At 41.6% G+C, this 20,475-nt stretch overlaps 1 protein-coding gene across 3 annotated transcripts in view; it reads right to left on the reverse strand.

Moving 5' to 3' along the window:
• rerg (RAS-like, estrogen-regulated, growth inhibitor) overlaps positions 1 to 20,475 on the reverse strand; it is a 42,279-nt gene that overhangs the window by 6,072 nt on the left and 15,732 nt on the right. For all 3 annotated transcript variants that reach the window (XM_069700109.1, XM_069700108.1, XM_069700107.1), the window contains one exon: positions 7,211 to 7,267. In XM_069700109.1, the coding sequence (XP_069556210.1) occupies positions 7,211 to 7,267 (57 nt within the window). The remainder of the gene's footprint in view (positions 1 to 7,210; positions 7,268 to 20,475) is intronic.

A 20,475-nucleotide genomic window follows, 5' to 3' on the forward strand; every position in this document is an offset into this window, starting at 1 on the left:
ACAGCCTGTATCCAGCAACAGCAAAAAGTGGACGTAACTTTCGGGTCTGAAAAATGAGGCCAATGCAGAAGTGCCTTAAAGTGCAATACCACCGAGGGCCAATAGGGGCTGACTTTAAAACACCTCTGGCTCCATAGGCTCCCAAATTTGCTCATTAAATATAAAGTCAATACATTTTTCCAAGTCATTATGGTGTTGTTAGATAAAGTCACTTCTTTTTATTAGTTTTCGTGTGGTCCATCTAAAAATAATCCCGTCATTAATGAGATATTAGGCCTGAAAAGGTTGTATTTTGGTGGGGGCGTGTCTGTTTGATTGACAGGCCTTTGGTGTCATCAGATCTCTGCTTTAGGTGGGCGGAGTTTAGTGTCCTCAGGTTTCCAATCAGATCGACCGCTCGCTCCTCCCCAGCTGGTTCAAATATGGTCACTTGTGGCTCCAAACTGCTCCGAACTAGCAAGATGGCGTCGGCCGAAAAGTCAAACTCGAGTCTTCATCTCAGCTGTTCACAAACCAAATGGTGACGTCACTGTTGTTTGATTACAGCAGTGGGTGTCAGTTGTTTATTGGTTGCTATGCGGTAGTTTTCCAGTCCTTCCAGGTCACAGGTGACCTCTTTAAACTTTTCCCTCTGCACTGGCAGCCTGTCCTTTTGCTGCATTTCTCTTTAAAACATCCCATTAGAAAGTTTTTATGTTAATTACATCACTGATGTCCATGTTTCTGTGGAGTTCTTCAATAAGTAAGGAACAGCCTCTGCTGAAGGTCAAACAAGGAGACGCTCTTGTTCCTGCCTGGCTCAGACAGACACTGCATTGCTTGTTCTTCCATTAAATCATTATCTCACATGTAGGAGCCAAGTCCTTCAGTTTGTTTCCGCACGTTGCCGAACCCTCCTTGTTACTCGGTGATCGTTGACCCCTCCGATGACCTGAAATGACCTGAGCTTCACCTTCAGGTGATTTGAAAAACAGGATAAGAGCTTCTTATTCCTGGCACGCGAACACAGGTGTGAACTGTGACCGTGACCTTTCATTCCACCTCGGACGGCGCTGGAGTTATCTGCCTGAATTGCCCCCTTATAAAAATCCCATCTGTGTAAACACCTCAGAGAGCGCCAAAGCCCTCTGAAAACCCTCCTCGTAAAATCAAAGTCTGCTGGGTTTTGCCAACATCTTTACAACAGCGCTCGAGCAGGACCTTTCTTAAAGCCCTTTGACTTTGTGAATCCAATCTCACAATTGCTTCCAGCGTACGAGCGATGTCCTGCCTGCCCTGCTGCTATTGATGCACGATCGCTTTGTGAAACTAGAATGTTTAAAAGGTTTTGTTGCATTCACAAGTGTTGCAATTCAAGAAATTATTCTTTTATCATTTTCTGTTTAATATTCTTTAAAAAAAAAAAAAAACATGTTGATCTTTCGGGTTTGGAGGTGGAGAGAGGGCTCAACCTAGATACCTTTTTCTCACTTCCCACTTCATTGTTGTCTCTTAATGTGACTTTCCAAATTTCACTATGCTGTTAAATGCTTTTAATAGCTTTTTGTGGTACATGCAGGAAAATGTGAAGCTTATGATTTCACACAGTTGCACCGTGGGAGTCATGATTAACTTCTCACTATACAGTGGGTATGGAAAGTATTCAGACCCCTTTAAATTTTTCACTCTTTGTTTCATTGCAGCCATTTGCTAAAATCAAAAAAGTTCATTTTATTTCTCATTAATGTACACCCAGCACCCCATCTTGACAGAAAAAAACAGAAATTTGTGCAAATTTATTAAAAAAGAAAAACTGAAATATCACATGGTCATAAGTATTCAGACCCTTTGCTGTGACACTCATATTTAACTCACATGCTGTCCATTTCTTCTGATCCTCCTTGAGATGGTTCTACTCCTTCATTGGAGTCCAGCTGTGTTTAATTAAACTGATTGGACTTAATTAGGAAAGGCACACACCTGTCTATATAAGACCTTACAGCTCACAGTGCATGTCAGAGCAAATGAGAATCATGAGGTCGAAGGAACTGTCCAAGGAGCTCAGAGACAGAATTGTGGCAAGGCACAGATCTGGCCAAGGTTACAAAATAATTTCTGCAGTACTCAAGGTTCCTAAGAGCACAGTGGCCTCCATAATCCTTAAATGGAAGAAGTTCGGGACGACCAGAACTCTTCCTAGACCTGGCCGTCCAGCCAAACTGAGCAATCGTGGGAGAAGAGCCTTGGTGAGAGAGGTAAAGAAGAACCCAAAGATCACTGTGGCTGAGCTCCAGAGATGCAGTAGGGAGATGGGAGAAAGTTCCACAAAGTCAACTATCGCTGCAGCCCTCCACCAGTCGGGGCTTTATGGCAGAGTGGCCCGACGGAAGCCTCTCCTCAGTGCAAGACATATGAAAGCCCGCATAGAGTTTGCCAAAAAACACATGAAGGACTCCCAGACTATGAGAAATAAGATTCTCTGGTCTGATGAGACCAAGATTGAACTTTTTGGCGTTAATTCTAAGCGGTATGTATGGAGAAAACCAGGCACTGCTCATCACCTGCCCAATACAATCTCAACAGTGAAACATGGTGGTGGCAGCATCATGCTATGGGGGTGTTTTTCAGCTGCAGGGACAGGACGACTGGTTGCAATTGAAGGAAAGATGAATGCGGCCAAGTACAGAGATATCCTGGAAGAAAACCTCTTCCAGAGTGCTCTGGACCTCAGACTGGGCCGAAGGTTCACCTTCCAACAAGACAATGACCCGAAGCACACAGCTAAAATAACAAAGGAGTGGCTTCGGAACAACTCTGTGACCATTCTTGACTGGCCCAGCCAGAGCCCTGACCTAAACCCAATTGAGCATCTCTGGAGAGACCTGAAAATGGCTGTCCACCAACGTTCACCATCCAACCTGATGGAACTGGAGAGGATCTGCAAGGAAGAATGGCAGAGGATCCCCAAATCCAGGTGTGAAAAGCTTGTTGCATCATTCCCAAGAAGACTCATGGCTGTACGAGCTCAAAAGGGTGCTTCTACTCAATACTGAGCAAAGGGTCTGAATACTTATGACCATGTGATATTTCAGTTTTTCTTTTTTAATAAATTTGCACAAATTTCTACATTTCTGGTTTTTTCTGTCAAGATGGGGTGCTGAGTGTACATTAATGAGAAATAAAATGAACTTTTTTGATTTTAGCAAATGGCTGCAATGAAATAAAGAGTGAAAAATGTAAAGGGGTCTGAATACTTTCCGTACCCACTGTATATTTTTACAGTATGTAAACTTCTACTTTTTAAAATAAAAGAACAAAACATTGGCTGATACGGTTGTTCATACTTTATCCTGATGATTTAACGAGAGTGCATCAATCTGCAGTCCCATAGCCTAAATGTGACAGTGCAAGTAACTCTTGTATTTTTGGCGCCATATTGCTGTTTATGCTCCCAAATGTAATATAAATGTAGTGAACAAATGATTAGGACACTTAAATTCAATTCAGTTTATTTATAAGACGCCAAATCACAAGAAAAGTCATCTCAGGGCACTTTAATTTAAAAAATATCTTGTGGCTATCTCCGATTAAATTCATAACTTTATCATATATTTTTTTCCTTTATTGCTCATGTGGACATGCGGTAGTAGTTTTAATCACTTTAGTGATAAGAAGGAAAACTGGAGCCCAGAAATCTGTGACACAGTCAACCTGTCAGACAGATGTTCAGATTCTCAGTGACAGAGTTTAAAATGAGTCCTGCACGTCCACCCTGCTGCGTCCCAGGTGCGCCCACGTCTCCTGGGGACAAACTGCGTCCTGCGTGACGTAATTGAAATGTCACAGAGCCGGAGGCAGACGTAGCATGTACAGCTGTTTGGCTGGAGGCACGACGAGCATCTCTGAGCAGAGCCACAGTCTCACACTGAGACTCGAGGGACATACTATTTCAGGAGCTTTCACTCTGTCAGCTGCAAAGTTGCTAATCTGTCGACGTCCAACACCCCCCCAGGGTATTTGTTGCTAAATGCACTGACAAAGGGTGGTGCTGGGATGATTTAACCAGACGCAACCTCCTCTCTAAAGGTCCTGGAAAGAAACAAAAACAGTAATTTTCCTGGCAGCAAGCCGTTCAGCCCTCATAATTTAAAACCCCTCACCGCTCTGATTGGCAGAGAAAGTGTCAGCCCGAACTCCAAGTGTTGAAACTGGAAACTATTCAGTTTGTTGATAAAGCTCATCATACACACTTCCATAAACTGCTGCAATAAACCTGGAAAAATATTCCTCGCACATGCTGTACAGAACTTTATCTCCGAAGCGTTCCTACATGTGCTGTGATACCATATTAAGCACAGTAGGAGCCTAAACAAATAAAATCTTGAATGAGGCTGAAAATGATTGCAACATTTTTGCCACAGATCTTCCTTCTTTGCCTCATTCTGTAGAAATGGTTGAGTTTGGATTTGGATTTCATTCTAAAACATGAAAGTCTTAAAGACCAAGTGGGAACCCACTGTGATGTCACCCGCTGGTTTGTTTTTTGAAAGCGTTTTTTTTTTTTTTGTTTCCTCAAAGAGGTCAGCAGTCTGCTTTCGCTTTGGTTGCTTGCATTTGGAGACGTACGAGCCACCTCTGCTCGGCGGTCATACAAAGTAGAGATAATTACATGTGTCGATCATCTTCATCAGCTGCCATGCTTTTTGTTTGGATTTCTACAAAAACTAAACTCTCTGAGGCTCGTGATCGCCTCGCTCTGTGCTGAAAGGAGTCCATCTCCCAGTGAGCATCAGTGGATATTCACTGTAGCAAACAACATCTGAGCCCGTTTATAAACCTGACGCAAATGCAAATAAATAGATAGATAAATAAATGCAGATGAACGGCGAGATGAAGCTTAAAGAGGTTGATGAGGTACACCTCACGTTCTGGCAGTAATCCTGCGTGTGAGACCGGCGCTCAGCGCTCTGCACGCACACACGCACGCACGCACACACACACACACACACACACACACACACACACACACACACACACACACACACACACACACACACACACACACACACTCACTCACTACCTGTCCAGTGTGCCCATAATAGGGTTTTAATAATGTTTCAGCCACCTCATGGGTAATTTCAGCCAGGCAGTCTGATTGGTCGCTGACACCCTCCAACCGTGCTGTTATTCCCATTATGTGCCTCAAGCTGTGCTTTCTTGGTTGTGACGCCAACTCTTGTGGTTAGCAAGGAGGCAGTAATTGCTCTTTTCTTCATTTTATAAACCATGTACACGAGTGGGAATTTATGCAGTGCACATGTAGTATGAAGATGGTGTTGACGTACCGGACGTGTTTGTCCAAGCACAAACTTGGCAGGTTTCTGTGTTGGCAACTTTATATGTATTAGTCACCAATGTCTATTTCCATTGCTTTGATTTAATGAAGTCAACAATATAATCCAGCTAGTTTCATCGATTGTTCTGGATTAATCATTTAAAGTGTTATTGTTTGATATCAGTAACTGTTTCCAACGAATGTTTAAAGGAAAAAGCCTTGTTAAGAAATGAAATGTTTCTGTCTTCTGAAACGTGACAGGGCTTTTACTTTGAAACCGATACAGGAAGCATTGAGTTTGTATTAAAGTGTAAAGCAGTAACTTTAACAGGGCAAACTGTAGGATCAATACGAGGCTTTGAGTTGACGTTGTGAATCAGTCAATGCTCTTTCAACGTCAATACAACAACTTTGACCATTCTATGTATTTATATTGACTCTTGGCTCTCTTGCTTTACGCACACAAAAATAAACACAAATCAAAATGTATACAATATGGGACCTTTGATTTTGTTTTTTCTATTCAGTATCTCGAAGTTCAAAGTGTTTCTGTTTTGTTGCCCTAACAACTGGAAATATCTCATCACTCTCCCAGCCATATGCTGAGATGTGGCACAAAGGACCTAATGGCTATAAGATTGTGACCATCATGTCGTTACGTAAAGAACTGATTAAATGTGTTCCTGATGTGGTCTGATTGCGCAACGCTGCACTTCGTAACACCAAAAATAGTCGCACTATGGAAAAGAGCAGCATGTGAACAATCCGGAGGCTCTGACCTGCCTCGTGTAGTCAGGAAATGAAAAGCACCATACATGGGAGACGTGATGTCTTTGTGCCCTTTAATTACAATGTAGGAAATTGGTCCAACCTGCATCTTTGTATTGAGGTCAGTTCTATGTTATACACTAGTGAGAGAAGAGAAAAGCCTCGTCTGCTTTAAACCATGTAGCATCACTTCAAGGCGTTTGCATGCCTAAACTATGACATGATTGGCCATTGAATACTCATTGTGCCTTCCCAAACAACGGCACCCTCCACATAATTTTCCATAAAACCACCCAATTGTTTTTGGTACAAAAAACATTTAACATGTTAATTAGTGAGCTATAGAAGCTCAAGTAGGTGGATTACCAGGTTAGCTGATTTCCCTGTTGTAGAAATGTATTTTTCTTCTGTTAAAATTATTTTTCCTTCACGCCCCCCTCAGTGGTTTTGGCAAGATTCAGCCTGCATCTGCTTTTTGCCTACAAATTTCTCTGTAGAAATTCCCAACAAGTCCATGACCGAGCAGCTTCTTATTTAAACAATATATTTACATTTATTGGTCACAGTTTTAGGTCCATATTTAGGAAATGTACGTGTTATTATCGAGGGATGACGAGCTATTCTGTCTTCTTGGGGAAAGGTCTTTTGAAATTACACATGTATTTACCAAAAGATCAGATGTCCCTCTTTTCCAATTGCACTTACGACCGCAAGTGTTCAGGGAGTGAAAAGGGACCCAAAACTCCACTCGCAAATGTAACGTGATCTACGCACACACATTTAACAGTCTGTTCACCAACATTTCTAGACATCTGTCTCCACTGGAAACTCTTCGAAAGAGGAAACGATCAGATCTGTGACGGCAAAGTTAAAAATCTGCACGTAACATATTAATGTTGGTTCAAGCTGTGTTCATTTGTAGATCATGTAATGTGTATTTGTGACCATTTTGAGACGATTTTCTCTCCATGGTAAGAGTATCAGTTGTGACTGTAGTAGTGGCACATGGTAATGATAAAGCAGCAGTAGCATTGTAGTTACTATTGAAGTTGTAACAGTGCTAGTAGAGCAGTAGTAGTAGAGAAGTTGTTAGAGAAACAACTTGTTTTGTGAATCTGCTTTTCTTACCAAGCGTCGGGTCGTACTCCCAGATGAAGCGTCTGGTCAGAAACCTCACCACCAAAGCTGCAAAGAACAAAAGAAAAAGCGTGTTCAGCGCATGAAAACAAGACAGGAAAAGCTCCGTTTCATATGTGGATTTTAGTTCATGAAAATTACACTCAAAATGGATGACCATCGTGACTTCAAGAGCTAATCAGCTGTGGATAACCCACCACGAGGCCACCAGAGGCAAACCACTTTAATAGTCTTCTCATCTAAATTCTAATACATTCAAACAGCCTGTGGACCAGTGAGTCACTGTTTTAATGGTTTATTGTCAATAAGTGATCTGCTGCACGGAAATGCTGATGTGTTTCGTTCAGACAGAATAGAGGGAAATGTCACACAGAGATCCAAACCAAACAATCTGAGCTGTTTGTCAGAGTAAAAGTATCTGTAAACACCTGTTCAAAATGTGGCTGTTTATCTGAACACAACAACATTTCTCCCTTTAGTTGGGTTAATGTGTCGTCAGGGATCCTCTCATGTGAATCTTCTACCTGAGAGCAGCTATAACCACAAAAAGGAGCCGGAAACGACCCAATATGTCAGTTTACTCAATATAAAGGAGCATGGGCATGCACAGACTTTCATATGGAGATATTTCTTTGTGGGCTTCCCAGAGGAAAAAAAAAAAAAAGTATTACAAATGTTAAAGGAGTAGTTTGTCATTTTGGTTCGTATGCTTGTTGACTTTTTTCAGTGAGATCAGATTGATACATTCATGTTTCATGTCTGCGTGTGAAATATGGAGCGAGAACCAGGAGGCGATTATATATTATATTATTGTATTCTTTTCACATCATCAGTGAAAGTAGGAGCAAACAACGAACCTGGCTCGGTCCTCTCAACAAACAACATATATGTCATACGCACTTTAATTTCTCTGAAAGGCAAATAGGATGTAATGCAACCATGTAGAAACAACACAGAGAAAGATTGAAGGTGTGTTCACAATGCGCTGCATGAGATTTAAAGAGAACAAATCAACATATCAATCTGTTGTTGTCCGAGGCGGCTCACAAGTACCTCTACATGTACGCTTCAGCTGCAGCGTCTGAACGACTCAGCGAGGATCAGTCAATCAAAACATGGACAAAGTCGATATGTTTGGCTTTTTTTTTTTTTTTTTTTTCCGCAAAAAACTAAGATGATGGCTTGACCTACGTTATGTACTCTAAAGTAAAGGATGGTCCATTTTCCACTTCCTGCTGGTTTGTACAAGCAGATTATTCAGCCTTTTTATTTACGTATAGATATTGTTTTCATTTTTCCCCCTCGTATTTGAACAGGGAGGCAACAGAAGAGAAATGTGGAGGCAGAATGATTGATGCTACAGTCAGTCAGTCACTTTTAACACCATTTAATTCCACTTCATTCATAAAGTTACAAATATCATCTATTATCTTCTCCTTTTAAAATGAATTAAGTATTTATCAGTAACAAATACCTTCATACAGCATACACCCTGGTGGCATGCTGAGAACGTCCTAAGATGTAAAAGATGGATACCACTCAAGTCAAGTGTTCACACTTCACAAAGAGCCTCTCTGCAGGAGCTGTCATGTGGCTGAGTGACTCCCAAAAGGGACTGAGTGGTCCTTTGAGTCCAGGCGGGTATCTGTGTCCTCATGTCAATTTACTGAGCTGCTGCTCGTAGGAAAGAGACAATGAGGGACCAGCTTCGGCTTAGAAAGCTGCCTTTGAATTGGAGGAAAACATCCATCTTAGCCCGGCATGTTTTCCAATTTACCGCCACAAGGAAAGGGAGGAAAACCTATTAAGTCAGCCGGAGTGTCTCTGCCATGTTTCATTACCCTCCTAAAGAAGTCGAGTCCCGCCTGGAGCGCAGGACGGTGGTTGATGATTGATCTGTATGTAAGAATGATGATTTGTAACTCGCACTTATGGAGTAGTGAGGACAGCTTCATCGTAGTCTTCACCGGAGGTCTTTTACTTCCCAGTTTTTGTCATCCTCTGATTAATTTTGTTCCAAACACACTGGATGTGTTTTCAAGCAGAGGAAGTCTGTGTCATGCAACGTTCAATTATTCCCTGAAAGCAGAACAGCAGTACATGATTTGTCAGGCTGTTGACACGCGTGTTTCTTCTTCAGGCACGTTTACGCTTCGTGTTCGAGCCCCAAATCTCCAACTGGGGTTGTTTTGTGGTGTTTCTGCCGCCCGGCCTGGATCTCCGGTAGACAGAACAACCAATGGGGTGTGAAGTCCTCTCCTCATTAGAGGTAACTGTATCTGCTGCTTTTAATCTGCCACCGCACAGAAATGTGCACACGGCAGAGAGGAGCCTTTGTTTGTGTGTGTCAGTATGGACACTGGCCCAGATTCACTGAAGGATAGCAAAGGGAATAATGTGCACTGTCACCAAGCTGACCACATGATGAAGGCAGATGAAGGAAAGCTGTCACATATTGCTGCTGTGGAAAACTCCCTGCAGCAGGTTTATTCTTGGTTTTTTTCAATTTAATTAAATGATTATATTCATTGAAATTAACCTCCATTGAATTAGTTTCACGAATTCATGATTTTAAAGGTATTCTTTAATTTAACACATCATTTAAAAAAAAAAAAAGCTGAGCAAGAATAGATGTTTTCCAACCTCAAATTTCAGATCGGATCAAAATGCTAATTTACCAAAAGTGGTTCTTTGGATGTCTTCTTTGTGCAATGCTCCTTGATTATGCAGTTAAAAAATTATTTTTTTTTAAATTACACCAAACACCTTGAACACAGACGTGTCACCTGAGCAGTGGTTGGGAATAGACCGGTAATGATGGGGTCTGGCTGTCTGTCTTTTTCCAATACGTTTTGTAATAGTTTACAATTTTCTCAAAACTAATCATAAGATCTGCACCAACCATTATTTTTTTTTTTATCTTTTAACTATTAACTCCAAATGACTTTGTGTAAAAGATGGCACTCACAGCAACAACCCACCTGACTGGTTCCCCCTCATCTCTACAGACCAGGACATCAACCATTTATTGGGTGGCTGATTTTATCACACAATATTGGCTTATCACAGATATGTCGGTATCGGCCTATATGTTGTCCATAATGTAAAACATTTACCGTATATAATGCACAAAAAGATGCTTGGAGTAATTTATAACTTTTTTTGTAATCTTTTGTTGCAATTATTACATTTCCAGTGAAGTTCACTGTTTCAATGCACTGATGTCATTTTGGAGTTTATCATTAAACTGTGGAGTATCCTGCCTCCATGACATATCTTTGTCAAAAGTGTTTGATGACCACATTTCAGTCATTGTCAGAATTTTTTCACTTATTAATATCCTTAATATTAGTCCCATAAATCCAGCATCGTTTGGGCTCTGCTAAAAGCTGTTTGTCTTTCAGCTCTTTAGATTTTAAAGCTGCAAGTGTTGCTTCAGTCTCATGGCTTTCATCAACCTGATAAACTCACTGTTCACCTCCTGGCCAGCACCCAGCAACAGACACACAAAGTTAACAACCAGCAGAGGAGTCTTAACGTCAGTCCCCTGAATCAGTACAGTGATATGTACCTGTTAGTATTAATCGACCAATGAAATGCTGCTGCAGCAAAACCACTGAGAGTAATAGATCGAGCACGGCAGCACAGACTGAAGTCATCTTTTCATTACGAGGATTAATGTGTTTCATACTCATTTTAATGCCCTTCAGGGTCGTCTTTCATGTTGCTGTCTGGTCTCTCCGTTTGCTCGAGTACTTCAATGATCCCAGATGTCGGTGTGGTCTGATATCGCCGCCTGTTTGTTCGTAGTCTACTGTTTAGGTTGCATGTTACAAACACAATGCTGGCAAAGGAGTTCAATAATGACTTTGACAAGCTCACTGTACTGACAAAGAATAGTAGAGCCATGTCAGCATTATATCACAAATAAAACACAAGTTTCCAGTTGTAGCATCCTGATGGGCGTAGACAGCGGGTTCATTCGGATTGGAGCAGCTTAACTGTTTGTTGGATGTTGTTGGATGCCGTTGTTGCAACTACATTTTGAAACAAACGCTAGCCTTCAACGTCCCCACACGTAGCCACGCCCACTGGTCGCTGATGGGCCCCAAGGGTTCGAGATCATAATCACAGTGAAAACTGAAGCTGAGTAATAAGTGGGCGGGGCCATGCTGGAGTAGAGGCTCCTGTCCGTGGCACTCCTCCAGCACAATTCCCTGCCATGTGAATTCCAGCTGTTGTCTTGTAATATCTGATATCTGACATGTTGGAGAAATCAATATCCCCGTCGCCTTCGAGAGCTGCTTCTGTCTTCCTCTCACTCTCAGGCTGCAAGCTGGATTTCCACAACTTGATAATTCGGTTTGAGTCTGAGCAGAAGGAGTGATCGGATTTCATCAAACTGTGCCGAGCAGAGCCGCTGTGAGTGAACGGGTGGCAGAGTTGTAAAATTGATGTCAAACATATTATCCACGGGAGGTGTTTGCCAAAAAGCTACTTTTATCCGAAGTGACCTGATCACATTAGCGACAGAATGTTGGACTAATTGCAAACAAAGCAGGAGCAATTAGTGGCAGACATGGCCCGGCTCTGAGCCAGGGTTGTGTTACTCATTGAACAGTCTCTATTGATTCCCCACGGCCATCAGTCGGACACCCACGGCTCTTTGGTTCCCTTCGGCCACAAAAACACCTCCTTACCGCCACTCCCAGAGCTGTGTCACCGCAGCCAGGTTCTGTAGCTATTGTGTTCATGTCATGTCGGGTCATGTCATACAGCCAGCTGTGCTGATAAGACTGGAGGAGACGTGGTTAGACTGAAACTGCTGAAAAAGCAGACGGCAGAAGCAAGAAAAGATTTTAAAGTGGAAAATATAAAAGAGAAATTATAAAGGGAAAACTAATATGTAATGCAATTGTGTGATTTCTGTGATAATAGTTTTTGAAATGTTAAAACCAAGCTGCAGTGAGTTCCCTCTGGCTGTGTAGTTACTGCTCTCTGTCTTTGTATTGCTGCCCATGCTGCAGGACACCCTGTGATAGGTAATAATCTGTTAAATCACATCTTCTTCATTGCCGGGGCTAGATTGGATCAGCGGGAGGAAGGCTCTGCTTGTGATGGGTTGCTATGCTGTGGAAGGGTTTGTGATAGTGTCCAGTTGATTAACGGTAAAACAATCAATCATAGCACGGAAAGGTTTAGAGCGTGCATCCCTACGGCTGATCCAATCAAGCACCAACCTTTACTGCACTCTATCACAGAAAAGCAGTCACTTAGACGGCTAATGCATTAGAGCTATATCAAAAGAAACGTAGTTGATAGGATAGCTAGCCTTAGATATCACAAACCAATAAATTAACTGAATTTGAATTGGAAAAATGACTTTCCTAATTCGAATTTAGATCATTATTTCACATACTTTAATGCAGGTGTAGTTAAATCCAGTCATAATGTAAATTATAAACCGAGTTAAACTGCTGTTAAAGCTAACGGCGCCATCTCAGCTTTTGACTACATGTGAATGACAAATTTCAACATATTCAATTAAAAATTACTTTTATTATTCTGATCAATATTTAAATACTAATCGTATTTGGATGGACAGTAATGCAGAATAGCATTGAAAATACATTTTGTTTCTAGATACATCATTTATGAAAGATTGTCCAAAGAGCAGTAGCTGCATTTTTTAAAGTATTTTCTAGGCGATATAGTGAATATTTTGGGAGGTTAAGTCATCCATGAGAAAAGGCATAACATTAAGCTATTACTTTTTTATGGATTACACAGTTTGCCAATGAGAAATTCAGACTATTTTCTCTTAATTATTTATAGCAGCTGCCCTCTAACTTTCCAATGCATTGATTGCCTTATTGACTCAGTGTCGTCAGGACTATTTCTATTACTTTCATGGGAGCTGAGAAATGGTAAGAAATGCAGGAAATCAGTCGAATCAATCAGAGACAGCAAATCTCATTAAAAAGAAATCAAGTTTCAATTATCTTGAAGCATTTTCAGTTCTACTGTACACAGATTTCAGTCTTGGGTCGTATTTGTACTGATTATGGTACTTGGTTCTGGTGATTGATGTCATCAGAGCTGTTGTTGTAAATTTGCTTCTCTGCTGGCAGGAAAAGTTTTTCAGATATAAAGTTTTCCCCTCGTGTTTTATGCGAATAGAAGAGCAGTGAATCATTACCCAGACGAGCCGTTTCTGGGGTTTTATTGCCTTTCTGTCAGAAGAAATGCAGACGATCGCTGCCCTGCTGCTCTGCTGGCAGACAAGCAGCTACAATTTACGCACAACATGGCCCCAAATGCTTGTAAAGGACCAACACACTGAAAAATAATTTAACAGGAATCTAGACAACACGGATCATTTTGTGCCAATTCTGTCAAGTCGTTTCAGATTGTAAGACTCATTACGAGCTCATATGACCATGAATTGACTATTTTTGTAACAGGCCTTCACCTCTGATCAACGACGTCAGCCCTCATCACCAGAGATGTTGACAACAGGATTATAACTGGCAGTACTTTGTGCTTTAATTATTGATTCATGGTTTCGTGCAAATCCACTCAGCGGTTAAAAAAAAGGAAACTCAGAAAATGAAAAGAACATTTTAGCTGTGCGGTTTTGCCTGTTTTGTTGAAGTCCAACGAGTAACGCTGAACATCTGAAAAGATTCTGCTGGAACTGAATCACTGAGACTAAAGAAGAGTTTGAAAATCAGCATAACGTGAACTAGAGGACAAAGACAAGAGGAAGGAGGGTGGGAGCTCACATGGAAAAGAAATGAAAACCTGCTTCCAGAGTCCATGTAGATTTATATAGTTTTTTTTTTTTTTTTATTAACGTGACAGATAGAAACACTTTAAAATACTCTGATAAATCTGTTGGGAGGAAGACAGCAGCCCGTTGTTCCTATTTCCATTATTTATTTAAAGAAATGGCAGATATAAACACATTTGTTTAAATGCCCGTCTGTTGCTACTTTCTCCTCTGGCATTATAGTGTGGGATTGTTCCTTCACACAAACACAGAGTGACAGCCCTGATGCAAGATGCCAGCAAACAAATGAATTACAAAAACCTCCCAAACCACTTCCTGAGCAGTAGGTCAGGCCACTATTCCCAGTCTCAGAGCTTTCCCAGATTTCCTTTCACCACCGCTTTCTCCCTGGGGCTCATCTGCATCCCGTACCGCAGAGCCTCTTTGGCGCTGCTGAATAGTTGTAAACTATTTTTCTCACTATAAGGAAATATACTGTATGTATGTCCGTGTTACACGGGCTACTGGGAGTCCCCGTGGTGTCGGAGGAAATATCCAATCTATCTCAACTGCCTAACGTAGAGGGACGTTAAGTCAGACATCGCATCGGTCCCTCTCCAGATCAGATTGCAGCTCGCCAATCAGGCTCCATTCATATTTGTATAGCCCTTAAGGACGGATGTGGGAAGTCTGAAGTGAGCAGAGTAACAATAACACACGAGGCAACAGTAAACATGTCACTTGCCAGGATTGATGGCGTCACTGTCTGGAGCAAATATTTCACCCAGTGTGAGCCGGGGTTCAGAGGAGTCCACAGTTTGAGCCTAACAGTAGATGTGAATAGGATGTATGACAAAAAAACAAAAACCTTAACGTAACAAAGAGCTTTTAGTGATGGATATTTCAAGCAAAATTACTATTCAAAATTTGCTCTGGTTTTTTTTTATCAGTGGATGGACCGTCTGGTCGGTGCTTCACTCTGACGTCGGTGCTTAGCTGTGGTTGACTTGTATGCTCGCTCTACCTGCAGAGTTTAGTTTTCTGGCGGTCCATTTGAAAATAATCCCGACATTAACTAGGAAATAAGCCCCAAAAAAGTCATGTTTTTGGGGGCGTGTCTGTTTGATTGACAGGCCTGTGGTGCAGTCAGGTTAAAGCTGTCGGTGGGCGGGACGTAGTATCGTCAGGTTTCCGATCCGATCGAGTCAGCTGGCCTCGGCCCGTTTTGTCTTGTAATACCACTTTGTACCACAAGATGGGATAGCGAGTCTGTTCTCAGTGCAACATGGGAGGAAGAAGAGGTTGTGTATTCTAACTTGTTGTTATGATGAACTGAACAGTGAACACAACGATGGCTGAAAGTTTTGGCAATCGGAATCAGATCAAGAGGCAACGTTGGTGTCGTTTTCAGCTGCTGCTGAAAGCTCTGGGCAAATAAAGGAAAGACGTTTCGCGCTCAACTTGCATAAAGGTGACTAATAACGGGTTCTTATAAAGACAGCTGATAGTACAACATCAGGGCTGTTCTGACCATTTGGCATACTGGGACAAATTCGGGGTGGGCTGCTGGACTGTCAAAAGAAATCCATGAAGTGTTTGCAAATGCCCTCTAAATCTGTAACTGGTCCTTTACTGGGTGCATAAGAGAGCGGCTGCGGGCGGTCCGGTTGTAGCTAAAAAGTCCAGGGCTGAAATTCTTCCCTACTACACCTCTGTATGACGTTACCAACAGTTTTAATGTGTTCAGTTTGCTGTTTGCTGATACGTAGTTTAGACCAGTTAGAGTAGCTGTGTTTGATGAGCTCAATCAGCTTGCCATCTATCTTTATACCAAACTGAGGCAACGTTAAGTAACAAACAAACCAGGCAGGCTGACCATGTTTGGACCTGCACAAAATGGATATTTAGAGCAGCCAATGACAACACGACCCAGACTGGAAAACACTCCAAATGCAGTCGATGTAAGATTTTACTTTGGCTGTTTCCTTGCTATTGCGGTGTTGCTCAAACGTCAGCTGCAGATGATAAAAATCTGCTGGCAGAAAAATCAATGGTTGTCATCAAGAAATTTAACGTCTTCTTTTATCTTCTTTTGTCGAGAATCAAGCCAATGTTCAAAACATGAGTAAACCAGAGCTATAAATCTGCAACATTGTGATTTTAAGTGCATGCGAGCTATGTGAGACTGAAAAAGCTCGACAGGTGTCACAGTAAGTAAAGAGGAAGATGCTTGTCCATCAGTCAGATCAGCCTCAGCTACATTTGCTTTGCTCTCCTCTGTTGTGAGTCATCGGTCTTTCTGCCACCTGTTCGCATTTGAATACCCGTATGACTCAGATGGAAATTGAAAACGATGAATTTGATGCATCTTTTTGCGGCACACAGAAAATTACAGATATGAGAAATAAGCATCATGGAGGAACGATATCTATCTCTAAATATGAAACCAGTAATACAGGAAGAGTATGACTGGTTCTCTGTTGGTCTCCTGATCAGATTACAGCTGGCTAATTATCATCACATGACTCATCACGGTTTTCTCCATGCCTGTGAGCTCATTTGTGACAGAGGCTCACAGAGTCCTGGTTATTATAGACCATTTCATTTAATGAGACGTGGGGCATAATCAGCACAACTGCTCTTCTGAGAGAAATCAACCTGGATTCCATTTTCTGCCATGTTTACTTTGTCATGAGCAAAGCTACAATTAATAATTAAGCCTGCATTTTGTAAACAACATATTAAAAAAAATACATATTTTACATAAACAGCTCTTAAGTTCTGAGGGGGTTTGTATGAACCCCTCTTAATCTAGACTAAATATACCAATATAGACCAAATTAATTACCACTTAAGCTGTAGTAGGATGTCAGCACGCTACATTTGCAAACTGATCATTTGAATGTTAAATGTTGTTGTGCAGTAAACACGTTCCCTGTGTCACAGGAAGGTATTTTGGCAGCTAAATTGGTTTTGCTGCCTCGAGCCAGGTTCTCGTAATAAATCATAGTGTAATTAAACCATCAGGTGTCGCAGTGTTTTACTCTCCGGAGCTATTAAATCGTTTCCTCTGTAAATCTCTAATGCAGAGGGATTTGCTGCAACCATAAGTGATGTAATTAGATTCGCCGGTAATAATGGAAGGACAGAGGAAGACCATGTTTGAATTGTGTTGTGAATATTCAGATTATGTACACATGTATGATTAACAACATAAATGATGCTGAGAAAGCTACCTTCATCAGTATTTTCTTATTAACTATGACTTTGTGAAATGTTAAAGAAGGTGAAGCAACAGATATTTATCAACATACTCTGCAGTAGCTCTCAGCTCTATGTAGCGTTTTAGCATCTTTCAGTTCATTGTTTTGGTTTTACAGCTCTCGCTGCTCTCATTAACCTTGTTTCCATCTCGAGCAAGTAACTCTTCTTAAAAAAACATCTAATAAACATACTGTAATTGACTAGTCTGGCTCCACCAAACTGTTGCTCCCAGCTTCAGTTTTCCTGGCTGTGATTCTCGTCTGGAAACCCTGTTCGCTTTAACGCTTTGCGCAGCCGTTCTGAAGCGCGGACCAATCAGCGACCAGTGTTGGTGCCATAGTGCGAGGACATTCAAGTCAAGGTTTTTTTCTAAACGTAGTTGCCCCAGTAGTTTCAAAAATTAACTTGAAGTCTACAAACATTAGGATGCAACGACAGGAAATGATTCGCTGAAAACATGATGAGACTCCTTACAGCCTCTATAGAGAAGAAACCATCTCGCCTGCATCAGTGAACAGCTCGAGTGAAACAGTCTCGTCCATTATGAAAACACGCGGTAAAAAGAAATAAATGAGAGCTGTGACGTCATGCTTTATTAGAGCAACCCAGGCCTGCTAATTGATTCAGTTAAAACCCACTTTGCTCAAAGTTTTTTGTCCACCCGCCTGCCTTATATAATACTTCAACTGTCCAAAACCTGTGGTTGAATGCACTTTTCCTTCGCACTATGAAGATGGATTTTGTTTGAACTCCAAAACACATATCAAGTTCACTTTGAATGGCGGTAAAGGTCAGATAAACTCCCCTTCAGTCGGCTTTGGATGAGCTCCATGAGCCACACAATGGCAGAGAGGGAGGCAGTCTTTCTCCTCAGGGCCCCGCAGCTCTGTAAAATGGGACACCGGGGAGGCTTTGATTTCACGTCTCAGAAGACGCAAAAGGACAGGGAAGCTCGCAGTCGTGGGGTTATAACAGGAAGGGCGTGAGGATCCCAACGCCACATTCATCCCTTTAATTTAGTCTCTAACAATAGCAGCACAGCACTATTCATCAAGGCAAAGGCAGATGAGGGCTGAGATGCTGTGGTTACCACACCTTAGAGAGCGATCCTCACTGTGATTACAGGCATGAAGGTGAAGCTGAGAACAAGGGAAGGAGATATTTTCAGCAGGAATACAGTCAACCTGGATAGTATAGGTTTAATACAAAGAATTACTGCAGGTACTGAAAGGCCTGTGGAGCTTTAACAGACTCACATCATTACTTTTGTCTCTGATATTAATTGTAATTATGTAGGTATAATGCCACTGGTAAAAATCTGATTTAAAAACTAGCATGTAACTTAAAAAAGATGTTGCGCTCAGTCAGTTCTTTTGATGGCAGCAGCTTGAAAAGCAAAGACTTTCACCCCTTCAGAGGACCTCTGCACATGCAGGTGAGCAGGGACATTGTGCTTTAATCATATTCCCCACAGTAACCCTGTTTGGATTCTGTTTCATCTCGTCTCATCACTGAAGAGGAGACTGTGACTGTGCAGTCTTTTATTTACTGTGGTAAAGAGCCCCAAATCATGTTTCATCTCAGGGCACTTAACAAAGTAACGTCAGGATCTTCCAGTATTAAAGTGTTATAGCAGGTTTGTGGAGTATCGCCTTGAGGAAGATCTGTACCCAGCACCACCCTGAAGAGGCTCTGTGGTGCTGGAACAACAATGCACCACCAGGTTTGCTCCTCTCAGCTTTCATCATTCACACAGACACAACAGGGACATGGAAGGACGGTCGAGATAGATGCTGGTTTTCTTCGGTTGTGACAATCTGCCTTCTCTCAGACACCAGAAGGTTTCGTGAGAAATTTGAAAACTTGTGAATTTTTCATCTCTTAATCTTCTAAATTCTTCCAAAAGACATGAACGAATGTGTAAAGAGTAAAGCTTTACATTAAAATGTGGATATTATCAGGAGAAAGTGTTTCATAAACTGATCTACCAAAAAAAAAAAAAAAGCAGGGAAGGAACAGTGCTGGATAAATCAAATATTGCTGAAAGTGGCCCAAAATATTAAACAGTAATCCTATTAACTTTTTTGCCTGCAGCAGCAAAAGAAGCAAATACTGGATCCGTCATGAAATTTTAAAAGCGTTTCTAATCTCCGGGGTGTAAGGTTGTTAAAAGCAGGGAAGGAAATAATCAGCAATGACTCTGCCGAGGACGGCCGCGGCCGTCAGACAGCACGAGTGGAGAACGGACAATATGCGGGGGTTGAGGAGAGTCAGAGGTGTGCTCTAAAAATAGTTCACCAGAAGAAACAAACCATTCGAGAAGCCCACCTTCCTGTGACACACTCACCCCCATGTATGGGTCCACTGCGTCCGTGTGCGTCGAGGGAACGCTGATTCATTTGCTGTTATTCACAGTGAATAAAGACACAAAGCGTCGTCTGCGTCACTTTGCGAATGCATCCTTTCTATAAAATCCAATATTAGTTCAGCCTTGCGTGAATGAGCACCAGGTGAATAGAAAGACGGAGGAGATTTAGACACTGGAGCAAGCAGATGGCCTTAAAGAGAGCTCAAACAGAAGAGGTGAATGTAAAGACACTCGGTTTCTTTGTGAGGATAAAAGGAAGCTGCAGGTGGCAGATTGTGCGTTCAGAAGAGGAGGACGTGGAGGAGGATGGAGAGTAACCAGCGAGCACAATGAGGGAATCCCGTTTCTTCGGCATTTTAGTGAAGCCTCAGAGCTGTCGCAACAGAGGGACTAATTACGTCTGTCCCCTGTCCACATGGTCCTGCTACTTTAGAGAGGAAATTATCAGTGAAGAAATAAAAACTAGATGAGAAAAAACATGATCTAAAATTAAAATGACACTTTACTGTTTAAAAAAAAAAAAAAAAAAAAAAACGTGCAAAAGCTGTAATTAACAATAAGACATATGACTCAAAACAGGACAAAATGGGGTGCTGCACCTCAAACAGACCGATACAGCAACAATAGTAACAACAAGAATAACAGACCTCAGCCTAACAAACTGGAAACAAAACATGTTGCTCTCAATAAAATGAGGCTTTACAAATGGCAGACTGGGAAAAAAAAAAGGTTCTAATTATGCAATGTGAATATCATTTAGCTTTTATAAAAGCAGTCCAAGCATCAAGGCGCCTGAACTTTCCTTTATCTGCTGCTGTTTTCTGTATTAAAGACAGCTGGAATTAAACTGAG

Source organism: Brachyistius frenatus, unplaced genomic scaffold (assembly GCF_029030835.1).
Source record: "Brachyistius frenatus isolate BFR_SWC_R1_liver_20210118 unplaced genomic scaffold, ASM2903083v1 Contig_32, whole genome shotgun sequence".
In the NCBI taxonomy this organism is placed as follows: domain Eukaryota; kingdom Metazoa; phylum Chordata; class Actinopteri; family Embiotocidae; genus Brachyistius; species Brachyistius frenatus.